The sequence below is a fragment of the Otolemur garnettii genome, unplaced genomic scaffold, assembly GCF_000181295.1.
Source record: "Otolemur garnettii isolate 467f Iridium unplaced genomic scaffold, OtoGar3 scaffold00119, whole genome shotgun sequence".
NCBI lineage: Eukaryota > Metazoa > Chordata > Mammalia > Primates > Galagidae > Otolemur > Otolemur garnettii.
Genome location: NW_003852514.1, coordinates 370,445 through 385,494, shown reverse-complemented (window position 1 = coordinate 385,494; position 15,050 = coordinate 370,445). Strand labels below are relative to the sequence as shown.

The following is a 15,050-nucleotide window of genomic DNA, read 5'->3' as shown; positions in this document are numbered from 1 at the left end:
TCTCACAAGGGTACAAGTGAATCTTTCTAAAAGTAGAATATAAATGTCTTAACACAATAACTAAGAAAATGACATAAAGGCTATGTTAACTAGTTTGATGAAAATATTTCAAATTGTATATGAAAACACCACACTGTACCCCGTGATTGCATTAATGTACACAGCTATAATTTAATTTAAAAAAAAAAGAAAAAAGAAATATAAAAAGAATAGAACTTAAAGAATCATTTAGGAAATTATTAAGTACATCTGAAAGTTCAAAATTGGGCTAACCCAAGCAGAAGAAAGAATCTCAGAGCTTAAAGACAAGGCTTTTGAACTAACTCAGTTAAACACAGGAATAAGAATAAAGAAAAATGCTCACTTGGAGAAATAATGTACAAGCCAACATGCAAATTATAGGTCTCTCAGAGGATGAAGAAGAAAAAGCAAGAAGGATAGAAAACCCATTCAAGGGAATTAAAAAGAACTTCCTAGTGTTGGTGGAGATTCAGGTATGAGATAGTCATTAAACACCAGAGAAGATCATAGCAAATATGACATCTCCAAGACACATAATCATCAGCCAGGTCAAAGTGAAAATGAAGGGAAAAATTCTATAGGCTGCAGAACAAAAGGAACAATTAACCTAGAAAGGAAAACCTCTCAGGCTTGTAGTCCTAAAAGAGAGACTGTTGTCTCTTGTATAAGCCAGACAATAATGAGTTCTCATTTTTAGTCATGTTAAACAGAAAACTGCCAGCCAAGAATTTTGTATTCTGCAAACACTAAGGGAATATGTCAGTACTAGACCTGCCCTACTGGAAATGCTTTAAAAAACCATTATACATGGAATAGTGCAATGGAGACAAACAAATGTAAAAACACCCAAAGATAAAACTTGCAGCTCTTATAAAACAGTAGCACAAGAGGGAATACAAAACAATAAGGTGTCATCCAATGCAAGGAACAGAATAGCATCCATCACGCATATAAATACCAATATTCAACATGAATGGTCTGAATGCTCTAGTTAAAAACATAGACTGGATGAATGAGTGGAAAAACACAACCCAAGTAGACAGGAAAGACATATAACCCACAAGGACATACAGAGACTCCAGTCAAAGGGATGGAAAAGATAGTACATGAAAATGGAAACCAAATAGATGTAGCCATTCTCATATCAGATAAAATAGACTTTAAATAAATTAAAGTAAAAAAAAAAGACAAAGATAGGCACTGTATGCTAGAAAAGGGAACAATTCAGTAAGGAGACATAACAACCCTAAATATTTATGCTCCTAACATAGAAGCTTTTAGAGTCATAAGGCAAATTCTGCAAGATCTAAGCACAGAAGTAAAACAGTAGCATCCTAACAGTTGGGGACTTCAGTGCCCCACTGACAGAAATGGACAGATCACTGAAGCAGAAAATGAATAAAGAAACAATGGACTTAAATCAGATTCTGGAACAAATGGTCCAAATAGACATTAACAGAAGAACATCCTACCCCCAAACTACTGAATATACATTCTTCTCATCAGCACATAGAGCATTTTTTAAGACTGATCATAACTTAGGCCACAAAATAAGTCTCAACAATTAAAAAAAAATAGAAATCATATGTATCTTCTCAGACCACAATGGAATAACATTGCAAATCAATCCTAAGAGAAACACAATTCTACACATGATCATGAAAATTATATAATCTGCTACTGAACAATCATTGGTTCAAAGATCAAATAAAGATGGAAATCAAAAGATTCCTTGAACTGAACAAGGGGACACAAGCTTTCAAAATCTATGGGGTACAGCAAAATTAGTCCTGAGGGAAAAATCTATAGCCGTAAATGCCTTCATCAAAAAGACAGAAAGAAAACTGGTTCTAGTGGATCACACCTGCTGTAAACGTAGCACTTTGAGAGGCTGAGGCAGAACTGTTGCATGAGGAAAGGAGATTGAAACCAGCCTGGGCAGCAGAGTGAGACCCTGTATCTACAGGGCGAGGAGGGGCAGGGGGCAGGGGGAAAGAAAGGAAGGAAGGAGGAAAGGAAAAAAGAAAAATTACTACTTAACAGCCTGAAGTCACATCTCAAGGAACTAGAAGTGCAAATGAAACTGAAGGCCAGCAGAAAAAAAGAAATAACAAAGGGCAGAATTAAACAAAATGGAAAACAAAGAAAAAATATAATGGATCAATGAAACTTAAAACTGGTTCTTTGAAAAGTTAAAATTGACAGACCACTAGCAGATTAACCAGAAATAGAAGGGAAAGGATCAAATAAACTGAATCAGAAATGAAAAGGGAGACATTATAACTGATACTGCAGAAATACAAAATATCATTTGTGAAAACTATAAAAACCTTTAGGCAAACACATCAAAAAGCCTGGAGGAAATGGATAAATTATTGGAAATATTTAACCTCCATAGCTTGAATCAGAAAGAAATAGAAATCCTCGACAGACTAATAATGAGCAGCAGTTTGAATCACTATTGCAAAATCTCTCAACAAAAAAAAGATCCCTAGACCAGATGAATTCACACCTGAATTCTACCAGACCTACAAAGAAGAACTGTTACTTATGCTACTGAAAATATTCCATAACATCAGAAAAGAATGGTTCCTCCCTAACTCCTTTACAAAGTCAGTATCACCTTGATACCAAAGCCAGGAAAACAACAAAAAAAGAAACTACAGATCAGTATTGCTTGTGAACATATATACAAAAATCCTCAACAAAATACTAGCAAACCAAATAAGCGCCACATCACAAAGATGGTCATCATGTTGAGCTCAAGAGTTCAAGACCAGCCTGAGCCACAGCGAGACCCTGTCTCTATTAAAAATAGAAAAACTTAGGCAAGAGGATTGCTGTGAGCTACAGTGACACCATGGCACTCTACCCAGTGCAACAGCTTGAGATTCTGTCTTAAAAAAAGAAAAAAATTCATCATGATCAAGTGAGTTTCATCCCAGGGATGGTAGGATCATTTAATGCAAATATATAAATGTGATTTGCCATATAAACAGAAGCAAAAACAAAGCCTATGGGACCATCTCAATAGAATCATCTCAATAGATGCAGAGAAAGCATTTGACAAAATTCATAACAAAGTCTTCACCAAACTAGGCTTAGAAGGAACATAACTCAAAATTATTAAAGCCTTACACAAGAACCCATAGCCAACATCAGACTGAATGGGGAAAAGTTTAAAGCATTCCTTCCAAGAACTGGATCAAGACAAGAGCCCACTGTCACTACTCTGTCTAACAGAGTATTGGCTGTCCTAGCCAGAGTGATCAGCCAAGAGAACGAAGTGAAGGGCATCCAGAATGGGTCATGGGAGGTCAGTCTATCCTTGTTTGCTTACACTATGATCCTATATGTAGAAAACCTTAAAGACTCCACACATACAAAAAAAAAAAACTCCTAGAATTGATAAATTCACCAAAGGCTCAGTTATAAAATCAGTGTACACAAATCAGTACTATTTTTATATAACAGTTGTCAAACTGAGAGTCAAATCAAGGACTTAAATTACAATAGCTATAAAAAAAAATACCTAGGAATATACTTAACCAAGGAGGCGAAAGATGTTCTACCTGAAGAACTTCAAAATACCGATTTGAGAAATTGCAGGTGACAAAAACAAATGGAAAAACATCTCTTGCTCATGGATTGGCAGAACGAACCTTGTTAAAATGTCTGTGCTGTCCAAAGCAGTTTATAAATTTGTTGCAATTTCCATAAAAATACTAATGACTTATTTCATTAGTCATTAGACCTAGAAAAAGTAATCCATAACTTCAAAACAGAAGTTCCCATCAAAATACCAAGGTCTTATTTCATAGACTTAGAAAAAATAATCCATAGTTTCAAAACAGAACAAAAAAGGAGTTCTAATAGCTACAGCAATCCTAAGCAAAAGTAACAAATCTGTAGGTGTCCCATTCCTGACTTAAAATTAAACAAGGTTATAGTAGCCCAAGTAGCATGCTCCTGGTATACAGGAGAGACATAGATCAGTGGAACAGAATAGAGAACCCAGATATAAAACCATACAGCTATGACCAACTGTTATCTGATAAAACAGACGAGAAGATACACTGGGGAAAGGAAGTCCTAGTCAACAAACTGTGCTGGGCAAATTGGATAACTTTATGCAGAAGAATAAAACAAACTGTTCCCATATACAAAAACTAATTCAAGATGGATAAAAGACTTAAATATAAGGCATAAACCATAAAAATTCTAGAAGAAAATGTAGGAAAAAAATCTTCGACACAAATTGGCCTAGGCAAACAATTTATGACTGAGACTCTAGAGGCATATATAGCAGCAACAAAAATAAATAAATGGGACTTAATCAAATTTAAAGTCTTCTGCACAGCAATGAAAATAATCGACAGAGCGAATGTGAAGGACTGAACATCATGCTTATAGTAATAGTCACCAATCTCAGAACTCCTCTGAGGAAATGCTGAGAATAAGACCTTCTCCTGGCATCCTTGAGGTCTCTTGTGACTTGGAGGCAAGCTGCCAAGTAGCTCAGTAATCCCAGAGGAGCAAAGATAGGTCCTGCAGTAGTGAGGCTGATGTAAACATTAAACATTTTAAGGCAGTTCCTTGAAGGAGTAGTGGAGAAAACACACGTAGTCTCTTTTGAGTGTGGTCCTTGAGCACATATACCCTGTTGCCACCTTTTGTTTACCCCCCCCCAATAAAAGACCACTGCAAAGTTGTTTGGGGCTCTTCTGCACCTTCGGTGCAGCTTGTACTCTCAATCCATGTCCTGACTTATTCTTTTGAGCAGCCACAACAAGCAAACAGACAACCTATAGAATGGGGTAAATACTGGCAAACTATACCTCCAACAAAGGAATAATATCTAGAATCTACAAAACACTCAGACAAATCTGCAAGAAAGAAACAAACCACTCCCTCAAAAAGTGGGCAAAGACATGAACAGGAGTATTGTGAAAGATAGAGAAGTGGCCTATAAATATTAAAAAATGCTCAACATTACTAATCATCAGGGAAATACAAATTTAAATTACAGTGAGATACCACCTTACCTCCAACATAATGGCCATTACTAAAAGGTTAAAAAAAAAAAAGAAATAGATGCTGGCATGGATGCAGAGATAGGAACACTTGTACACTATTGGTGGGATTGCAAATTAGTACAACTTCTATGGAACATATTAAGGAGATGACTCAATAAAATAAATGTAGACTTATCATTTGATCTAGCCTTCCTGCTGCTGGGTATCTACCCAAAGGTATAGAAACCGTCTTATCAAAAAGACACCTGTACTCAGATGTTCATTGCTATACAATTCATAATTGCAAAGAGGCAGAACCAACCTAAATGCACATCACTTCACAAATGGATAAAGAAAATGTGATTGTTCACATACACCACAGAATACTACTTAGCCATAAAAAGGAATGAAATAATGTCATTTGCAGCAACTTGGAGGGAGTTGGAGCCCATTATCCTAAGTGAAGTATCTTGGGATTGGAAAAGTGAACACCATATATTCTCATGAGTAGATTGGAGCTAGATGATGGGTACACATGGGCACAAAGATAGAAAAAGGACATTGGAAACTTAGAAGGGTGTGTGGGAGGGGAAATGTCAGATAAAAAACTTACCTATTGGGTACAACAAACACTATTTCTGGTGATAGACACATTAAAAGCTCTGATTTAAGCATTTTACAATGTATCCATGAAACAGAAACATTTGTACTACCTTAATATTTTGAGATAAAAAATAAATAAAGTAGTGACTTTATACCCTCTCAACCATATAAAGCAAGGTGATCATTGGGCATTCACATATTTACCATGTTAAGAGTATATACATTTCAAGAGAGAATCTCAGGGAGAATCAAGTTCCCTCTGTTTTACATTGTATCATTTGTTTGTGGAACCCAAATAGCATACTTGGCACAGTGTATAAAAATATTGTTCACAAGATGAGTGTCCTAAAAATTTTTACTTTTAATGCATGAATCTGTCTCCAAAAATGATATCATAATATGAATGAATTTCCTACTTGTGAATTAAAAAAATGAATCATTCACAATGTACCAAGATTAAAACAAGAAGAAATTAAGTTTGAATATTCCTGTATCTATTTTAAAAGTTAAATTTATATTTAAGAATCTTCTCACAAAGAAGCCAACCTTACTCTGTTTGTGCTTTTATAACAAAATATCGTATATTGATTAATTTATAAACAATAGAAATTCATTTGCCACTACAGTTCTGGAGACTGGGAAGTCCAGTGTCAGGCCTGTAGCATTCAGTGTCTGGTGAGGGCTGTTCTCCCTGCTTCTAAGATAGTGCCTTGTCACTGTATCCTCACATGGAAGGGACGAATGCTGTGTCCCTTGGCTCTGTCACATGGCAGAAGCCACAAAGGACAAAGGGCTAGCTAGTTCCCTTGAGATCATTTATAAGGGCACTAATCCCATTCATGAGAGCTCCACCCTCAGAAGTTTATCCCCTCCTCAAGACCCCACCTCTTACTACCATTACTTTATGGGTTAGGTTTCAACATATAAATTTTGGGAGATACAACCATTCAAACTATAGTAAGGCCATTGGACCCAGATGGCTTCACACGTGAATTTTTCCAAAATTTAAGGAAGAAATAATACCACTTCCTAAAGAATAGAAAAAGTGAACATACTTTAAGTGCTGAGGAAAAGTTCTCATTTTGTCCTATTAGCTCCAAGTCTTTTGAGAGCTCCTGGAATTCTCATGATCTGTTGATGAGAGTATAAATTGATTAAAACCACTTTGTAAAATGGTTTGGCTCTTTATTAAATATGAGTATATGCATAACTTATGACTTAGCAATTTCATTCCTAGTTTTATACCCTTCATAAATGTATATGTAAGTGTACCAAAAGATTTGTAAAGTGTGTTCATTTCAGCATTATTCATCATAACCCCAGTCTGGAACAAACCCACTATTGTTCTGTCAATGGTAGGTAGACACGTGAATTGTGATATATTCACACATTGAAATATCATAGAGCAGTAACAGAGAACCAGCTACTTCTATATACAGCAGTGTGGATAAGGAAAACAATGAAATGTCAGAAAATGTTGACTGATAGAAGCCAGTGAAATAGTATCTGATTCCCTGTTTGTAACATTCAAACCAGTGTAACTTATGCATGGTGATACATTGCAAGACCACAGTGAAATGTAAGTTTGCAGGTGTCGTTTACTGGGAAGGGATGTGAAGGAGCTATTTGGGTTTTATTGCTTGATCAGGATAGTGATGGCAGAATTATATTCATGTCACAAAGAAATTTTAAGTTACAAACTTATGATGTATGTCCTTGGTGGTATATATGTTATATTTCGGGGGGTGGGGTGTTGTTAAGTAGAGCAGTTAGAAAAAATGTTAAGTAGGGATAAAGTACCTACATCAACTTTAAGGGAGGCACAGGTAAGTCGGAACTTGAATCCTTCATCTATAAACTCTTGATAGATTCATCTTAAGATTGTAAATGAAGTGCAGTTCACCTGCTCTGCTACCACATTGATCTACTTGGTTGATTTATTACACACACACACACACAAATGAGAGACTCAAAAAAGCAGCTCCCTTTTCCTTTAAGGAATGAAACAATTGTTAAGGGGAATTCATAAAAGAATATTAGTAACATTTACTATATCTTTCATTTTTCAAAGTTGGTATGCATTCATAAAACAAATTTGTGGTAAATGAAGGGAACTCTTCAACGGGAGGCTTATAAAAACTTAATTGTAGCAAAGCACTCTCACCCTGATGGGATTCTTTTCATTGGATATTTAATAGAGGTCAGAGTACTTTAGAATAATTAAATGTTTCCTTTTTTTCTTATCGATAGTATTTCTTCTCACTAACTCAGCAGCATTCTCCGTTCCTATCATAGTAAGCTGACATAATTCATTTACTTTTTAGGTGCAGGTATTTGGACTGTATTCTGGAGAAGAATTTCATGAGACATTTGACTGTCCCATTAAAGTAAGTGTTCAGCAAGTTTTGATATTTCTGTGGTTTTTTTCAACTAAGGCAGTGAGGATGACAATAATCTGAGCACTGCCTCTCCTTTATTAGTTTTGTCATTAATATCTGTCTTACACTCACGACATCCTGGATACTATTTGGCTGCTGTGAAGGAAGATAGGATGTGTATTTTGTGACTGATGTCTCGATGTATCTTTAGGGGGCACACCCACACACACACATGTATTGTCTGTGGTTAAAGATTCAAAAAGGTAGAAACAATATTAAGGAGTCCCAACCCAAGAGGGTTGGGAAATGGGAAATGGTGGCTTCCTTGATGGAGTGATGTTTGTCTTGCCTTTAATGAATGGACAGGGGCTGGTGAAGGAGCTGCTTTCCACGTGGAAGGACAACATAATAGAAATGGAGAGGCGAGAAAGTTCAAACTGTGTTCAGGAGGTGGCAAGTAGTCTAGGTGTTGCATAGTGACTTGGCAGGAGAACGTGGTAGAGTGGGGCTGGCTTTATATTCACATGAAGGAATTTGGGCTCCACCTGGCAGATAAGGAGAAATTATTGAATGTTTAAGTACAAAGATATGACAAACTGAGCTAAGTTTTAGGGAAGTTAATACGCAGTTGTATACAGGGTCGATTAAAGGGTAGCTAGGCAAGAGTCACTAGGACAGTTTTAGACAACAGTTAGGATAATTAAAAAATATCTCTTTTTGTTGTTAAAGGAAGAAGTCATTTTTTAACCTATTAATTCATGTATTTATTGGCCAATAGATAAAGGAGAGATAGGGTCTGATGTGTCTTCTAGAAAGCTGAATTTACCAGAATGGAGAGTGCTTGGGAAGAGGAGAAAATTTAGAAGACTGAGGCAATACTCAAGGCAGGCTAGTACAGCATCTCAATAAAAAGAGTGGTAGTATTCAAGATGGAGTTGAAACAATTAATCTGGAAATCCTTTACTAGTTAGAACGACTTACCTTAGTGATGGCTTGACTGAGAGTAATGAAAGGTGGAAGAGTTCAGGGTCAGTCCAGGTTCTTGCTTTGGTGACAGTGTGTGTGAATACCACCAACTACAGTAGGGGATAGTTTCAGTAAGGACATGGCTAGTTTGGTCTTGAATTTGGGTAGGGAACTTACAGAGGTTTTTAGAAACTTAAGATTCCTCTTCCTGTGTTGTCATTTTTAGGGCTTAGCACATGGTCCTTTATTCTTCTGCCTGTTCCCACCTCCCAGGTTAGCCCTTCTTTCCTTCAACACTTTCCTAATCCATCCTAAATACAGCCCTGAAGCACTGGCACCTTCTGTTGTTTCACATTCCTGACGCCACCGGAGTTTGGTGCTTAGGATGGAGATTGGCCCTTAAACCAACATTGATAACCACTGTTGAGTAAGTTAAAGCCATTTTTAAAGATATTATCTAGTTTAAAACTGCAGAATGAGAAGATGAGGTGCTGATGATGATGGTAACATTCTAGAACACACTAATTGGGCTGTCAAAAAACAGCAAAGGAGTCTAAGAAGAAGCAGATAGGGACCAGAGAGAATCAAGACAGACAAGTAGTGTCAGAGAAGACAAGGGAGAGAGGATTCCAGGAGGGAGTGGCAGCAGTGTCTAAAGCAGTGTAGAGAGTAAATGGGGGGAGGCCTGAAACAAGGGGATTTTGTTTGACACTTAAGAAGTTACTGGTAACCTTGGTAAGCATAGTTTCAAAAGCAGGAGGCTCACCGTATACCAAGAAGTAAATTGAAAGGTGAAGAAGTAGAAATAACCAGTAAAGACTCTTAATTCCAGACATTTAATAAAGGGTAGAGATGTTCTGATAGAAAGGAGCAGTATCTGGGGAAGATTTCTGCAGGGCTTAGTTTGGTTGATAGTGAAAATCAGTAGAGAGGGGAACAGGGGGAAAATAAAGGGAATACCAAATAGAGCAGTACTTACAATATCAACGGCTTAGCTAAGGAGCATGATCTTGGAAAGGAGTCCAAGGCCTACTATGTGTGAGATGGGCATGAAAGAGATGAGGCTGGGGCCTGCTGTGGGGAAGCTGAGCAGTGAAGGAAGAGCAGAGGCAGGCAGTGATTCTGATGGCTTCATTTCTTAAGGACTGAAAGGGAGAAAGGGGTACAGTAATGTGATTAGGGAGCTGAGGAGGTGTGACGTAATAGTCACTTATCTAGAGTTATGCATGACAAGAGAACTGAAAGGACTTCTAGGAGTGATGTCGGGAATGTGAAACAACAGAACGTGCTGGTACTTCAGGGCTGTATTTAGGATGGATTCGGAGTGTTGAAGGGAAGAAGGGCTAACCTGGGAGGTGGGAACAGGCAGAAAAATGAAGGATCATGCGCTGAGCTCTAAAAACGACAACACAGGAAAAGGAATCTTAATCTATTCCATTGGAGGGGGCAAATGTATTAACTAATAAGAATAAAAAATGTAGTTAGTTGAAGGTTTATAAATGTATAATTGTATAGGATATCTATTTGTGTGTGCGTGCCTAGAAATATCCTCTAGTAAAGTTAGAAAAACCAACTTGTTATGTTGGTGATTTCACTGGTGGTTGGGGGAAAAAAGAGAAGGAGGCAGAGTACAAGCAGGCTTACGGCCACAACTGGTGAGCCCTGAAGACCAAGCGGCGTAGAGTGAAGCCACCAGAACCTCACGACTGCCTTCACTGTCACCACCCCCATCATGTCATGATGCTCATACTCATAAAGCCCCTGGCAAGTGAGGTAAACAGGAATAAGGGGGGTGGAGCAGCCTTAGGAGAGACCTGGGTAACAAAGGGCTGGGAGGAGATCGAGTGGGAAGCAGAAGAGAGCTAGGGAGCAGGAAATTAGGTTGTGGGCAACTGAAAGTCCTGAACAGTTTGCTCGGTAGATCCTGGGTCCAGTAGCTCTGATGTCTCTCCCGTTAAGGGGTCTTGGTATAACTGTGCTAAATGTCTGGTTGCACTGCCACTTGGTACCATCCATTATCAGGAGGCATCTTGGACAAGAACTTAGTTGAGTTCTTTCTCTGAGTTTCTCCTGTGAATTGTATTCAGTTACAAATAGTTGAGACATCTTGTTGCCTTGATTGACTTCTTTGTGGACTTTATAAGAGGGGTTCTCCACTCAGAGGGCTCCTCACTCATCTAGGAAGTAAAAGTGATTTATTCTAGTCTTTGAGCTTTGACCTGCCTTCAGAGAGGAAATCTTTTCACACAAGAGCAAAACTCAGATGTCATCAGTTGTTGCAGAATATTACTGGGTACATTACCTTCTACCAAGATGTCAGCATAAGTTTTTAGATCCTGCTACTTTTATATATAAAGGGTTTTCATTCTGTGCTGTAACTGTGACTCCTAATCCATCATTGAGTCCTTTTTCTCTTGCAGATCATTGCTGTACACCCACATTTTGTGAGATCCAGTTGCAAGCAGTTTGTGACTGGTGGGAAGAAGGTAAGTGCTCTGTCTTGATGTTGGTACGTAGCTTTGGAGGGGGATTGTGTTTGCTCCCTGTTATCCTGAATGTTTTTGATGCGTGACTATTTATTAGGGGAAGTTTGAGAAAGACAAATGTAATGATTATCGTCTCTTGGGGGAGTTGGGGCCTCAGACTTTTCATCACATTCCTTTGAAGTAGATCTAGGGGGAGAAAAAGTGATGTTACTCAAACCACCATCTAGATCTTTGAAATAGTGTCCCTTTCCCAAAAAAAGAGGCAACATTTAAAAATAACAAACAGGCAATTGAGCTAGTAATTTCCCCCATAGAAATTCCTCTGATGAACTTTTAGAACAATGTTATCTGAAATTAAAAACTTTTATCTAAAAGTGCTATTTAAGAAATGAGACAGTGAAACTTTTCTATATGTTAACATCTTTCTGGTTTTGGATATAGTAAATTCATAATTTAAAGAATCTTTCTGCTTGTAGAATAAGTCAAGTCAATTTTTATCTTTTGAACTACTATCACCATACTGGACCTTTGTATTTTCTGTGTTCAGAGCAAGTGAAAGGAGATCATCTATGGTTATTTCTATAGTAGTATAGAGCTATGGAGTGGCTACTTTGACACCCAACTATCAAATGCTTTTGAATGTTTTATGGTAGTTATCTGTTGTTTTCATTGGTCTCATGGTTCATAGATGAAAGCAGGAGAGCATCAGGTCATTACCTAACTTGCTATAATGGTTGTTCCATTTTATGGCACATGAAGCCCAGATTGCACCAGTTCTGATTGCTGCTAGAGAACCCCTCCTTCCCCTACCTCACAGCCCACTGTTACCCTTAGGCTCTTGTTTCATTTACTCCATGTAAAAATGTCCACAGGAATAATTAGAGGGAATTATAGACTTCATCTCTAGTTCCTTAGCTTAGATCTGTAGCTTATCCATTCCTGAGAAAATAGCTGCCTTGCTTGATTTTGAGAAGAAGAAATTCTTCTCGTATTTCTTTACTGAACACTTCTGGTTAGGAAATTTTGTGTGCAGTGTAGGATAAATTCATTTAGCTGTGATTTGTACGCGTGTGTTTTTATTTATAGCTCAATGGGGTAAAGAGTGGATCACAGCTTTTTTAAAAATGGATTAAAACAACAAACATTTATTATCTCATAGTTTGAAAATTAAAGAGTGGCTTAGCTGATAGGTTCTGGGTGAAGGTCTCTCATGAACATGTAAACAAAACATGGGCTGGTGAGTCCAGAAGCTGCTGCCACCAGTGAACTGGGAGTTTCTTGAATATAAAGCGCCAGGCTTCCATCCCCCCTTGGAGTGCTTCCTGTCACCATGGACCCAGGGCAAGATGGCAGGTGCCGTGTTGCTGCTCCACCCACCATGTACCTTTGTCCTCCTTAGCTCCTTAGTTTTCATTTTGCTCGTTCTCCCACAAACATTTTCTAACATCGGCTCAGACTGAGAGAGCCACAGGGGCCGGTGGGCCATAGGGGATCTGCATGGTTCCAGAGCTGGACATGCCAGGCAGGCTGCCTTTGAGAGAAAGGGCCTGAGATTGAGAGAGTGCTAGTTTTCCTTCATCTAGACTCTTTTCCTCCCCTGTCTTCTCCCTAACCCACAGCTGCTGAAAGAGACACCCCAGCTGAGGCTCTCAAGAGCTGCTGCTTCCCCTCTGATAGGGCTTCCAGAGAATAGGGCCCAAACTTTCCTCTTAAAGACCCGCAAAAGACTAAGGGGTGCTTGGACTATGAAATCCCTGTTCACCAGCCCTTCCAGTACTGACTGCTGCTGTTCCATTAGAGCAAGACATACCCTAAAGCAAAGGGATGTCAGACCTGCTTGAATGCCCCATAGGCTACTTGGGACCAGCATGGTTGTCCTTGGCACAGTCAGGGATTGAACTTTGGGGACACTGGGACAGGCCTGCAGGCCAGATCCCACACCCCCAGGACTTTGATAGTGTTGCTCATGGACATGGAGGGGAGATCTGTGAACAAATCTCCCAAAGTGAGGGAGCCCACACAGGCAGAAATAAAAAGAGAGCATGGTGTGGGTCCCAGCCACAGCACACTCATGGAGCTCTACTACCCCCACAAGAAAGCTGCATTCTCAGACCAGGGCAGGAACCTGGACAGTGACGCACCCAGCCTTCAGTGCCATTGCTGAGGAGCTCAACTAGTTTTAGCTCCTGTCTGCTGGAAGATACCAGAGGGAAACTTCATTGCAGGGGAGGGAGAGAAGAATTAAACCTGCTCCTGACAGCCAGGTTGATTCTCAGATAATTTTTTTTTTTTTTTTGGTTAACATAACCTTCATGGCATTTTCTTAGTTATTGTGTTAAGACATTTATATTCTACATTTAGTAAGTTTCACATGTTCATAGGTGTGGTCCCACCAATTATCCACCCTCCACCTACCCTCCTCCTACCCTCCCCTTCCTTTCCCCTTTCCCCATATTCTTGGGCTATAATTGGCTCATTTATGAAAACTATAAATGAGTTTCATAGTAGGACTGAGTACATTGGATACCTTTTCTTCCATTCTTGAGATACTTTGCTAAGAAGAATATGTTCCAGCTCCATCCATGTAAACATGAAAGAGGTAAAGTCTCCATCTTTCTTTAAGGCTGCATAATATTCCATGGTGTACATATACCACAATTTATTGATCCATTCATGGGTCGATGGGGACTTGGGCTTCTTCCATGACTTAGCATTTATGAATTGGGCTGCAATAAACATTCTGGTACAAATATCTTTGTTATAATGTGATTTTTGGTTTTCTGGGTATATGCCTAGTAGAGGAATTGTTGAATCAAATGGCAGGTCTATTTTTAGTTCTCTAAGGTTCTCCAAACATCTTTCCAAAAGGAACATATTAATTTGCATTCCCCAGCAGTGTATAAGTGTTCCCTTTTCTCCACATCCTCACCAACATCTCTGGTTTCGGGATTTTGTGATGTCAGCTAATTTTACTAGAGTTAGATGATATCTCAAAGTAATTTTGATTTGCATTTTTCTGATGATTAAGGATGATGACCATTTTTTCATATGTCTGTAGGCCGTGCACCTGTTTTCTTCGGAGAAGTTTCTCCTCAAGTCCCTTGCCCACCCTGAGATGGGATCACTCGTTCTCTTCTTGCTAATACATTTGAGTTCTCTGTGGATTCTGGTTATTAAACCTTTGTGGGAGACATAACCTGCAAATATCTTCTCTCATTCTGAGGGCTGTCTGCTTGCTTTACTTACTGTGTTCTTGGTTGTGCAGAAGCTTTTTAGTTTGATCAGGTCCCAGTAGTATATTTTTGATGCTGCTTCAATTGCCCCAGGGGTCCTCCTCACAAAATATTCACCCATTCACTCTTGATTTCTTCAAGAGTTTTCCCTGCACTTTCTTCCAGTATTTTCATAGTTTCATGTCTTAAGTTTAAAACTTTAATCCAGTGAGAGTCTATCTTAGTTAATGGTGAAAGGTGTGGGGCCAGTTTCTGTCTTCTACAGGTCACCAGCCAGTTTGCCCAGCACCATTTGTTAAAGAGGGAATCATTTTCCCACTGAATGTTTTTAATTGGCTTGTCAAAGAT

At 38.7% G+C, this 15,050-nt stretch overlaps 1 protein-coding gene across 2 annotated transcripts in view; it reads left to right on the top strand.

The window, feature by feature from the left end:
• VPS41 (VPS41, HOPS complex subunit) overlaps positions 1 to 15,050 on the top strand; it is a 211,166-nt gene that overhangs the window by 89,398 nt on the left and 106,718 nt on the right. For both annotated transcript variants that reach the window (XM_012809959.2, XM_023517712.1), the window contains 2 exons: positions 7,964 to 8,026; positions 11,404 to 11,469. In XM_012809959.2, the coding sequence (XP_012665413.2) occupies positions 7,964 to 8,026; positions 11,404 to 11,469 (129 nt within the window). The remainder of the gene's footprint in view (positions 1 to 7,963; positions 8,027 to 11,403; positions 11,470 to 15,050) is intronic.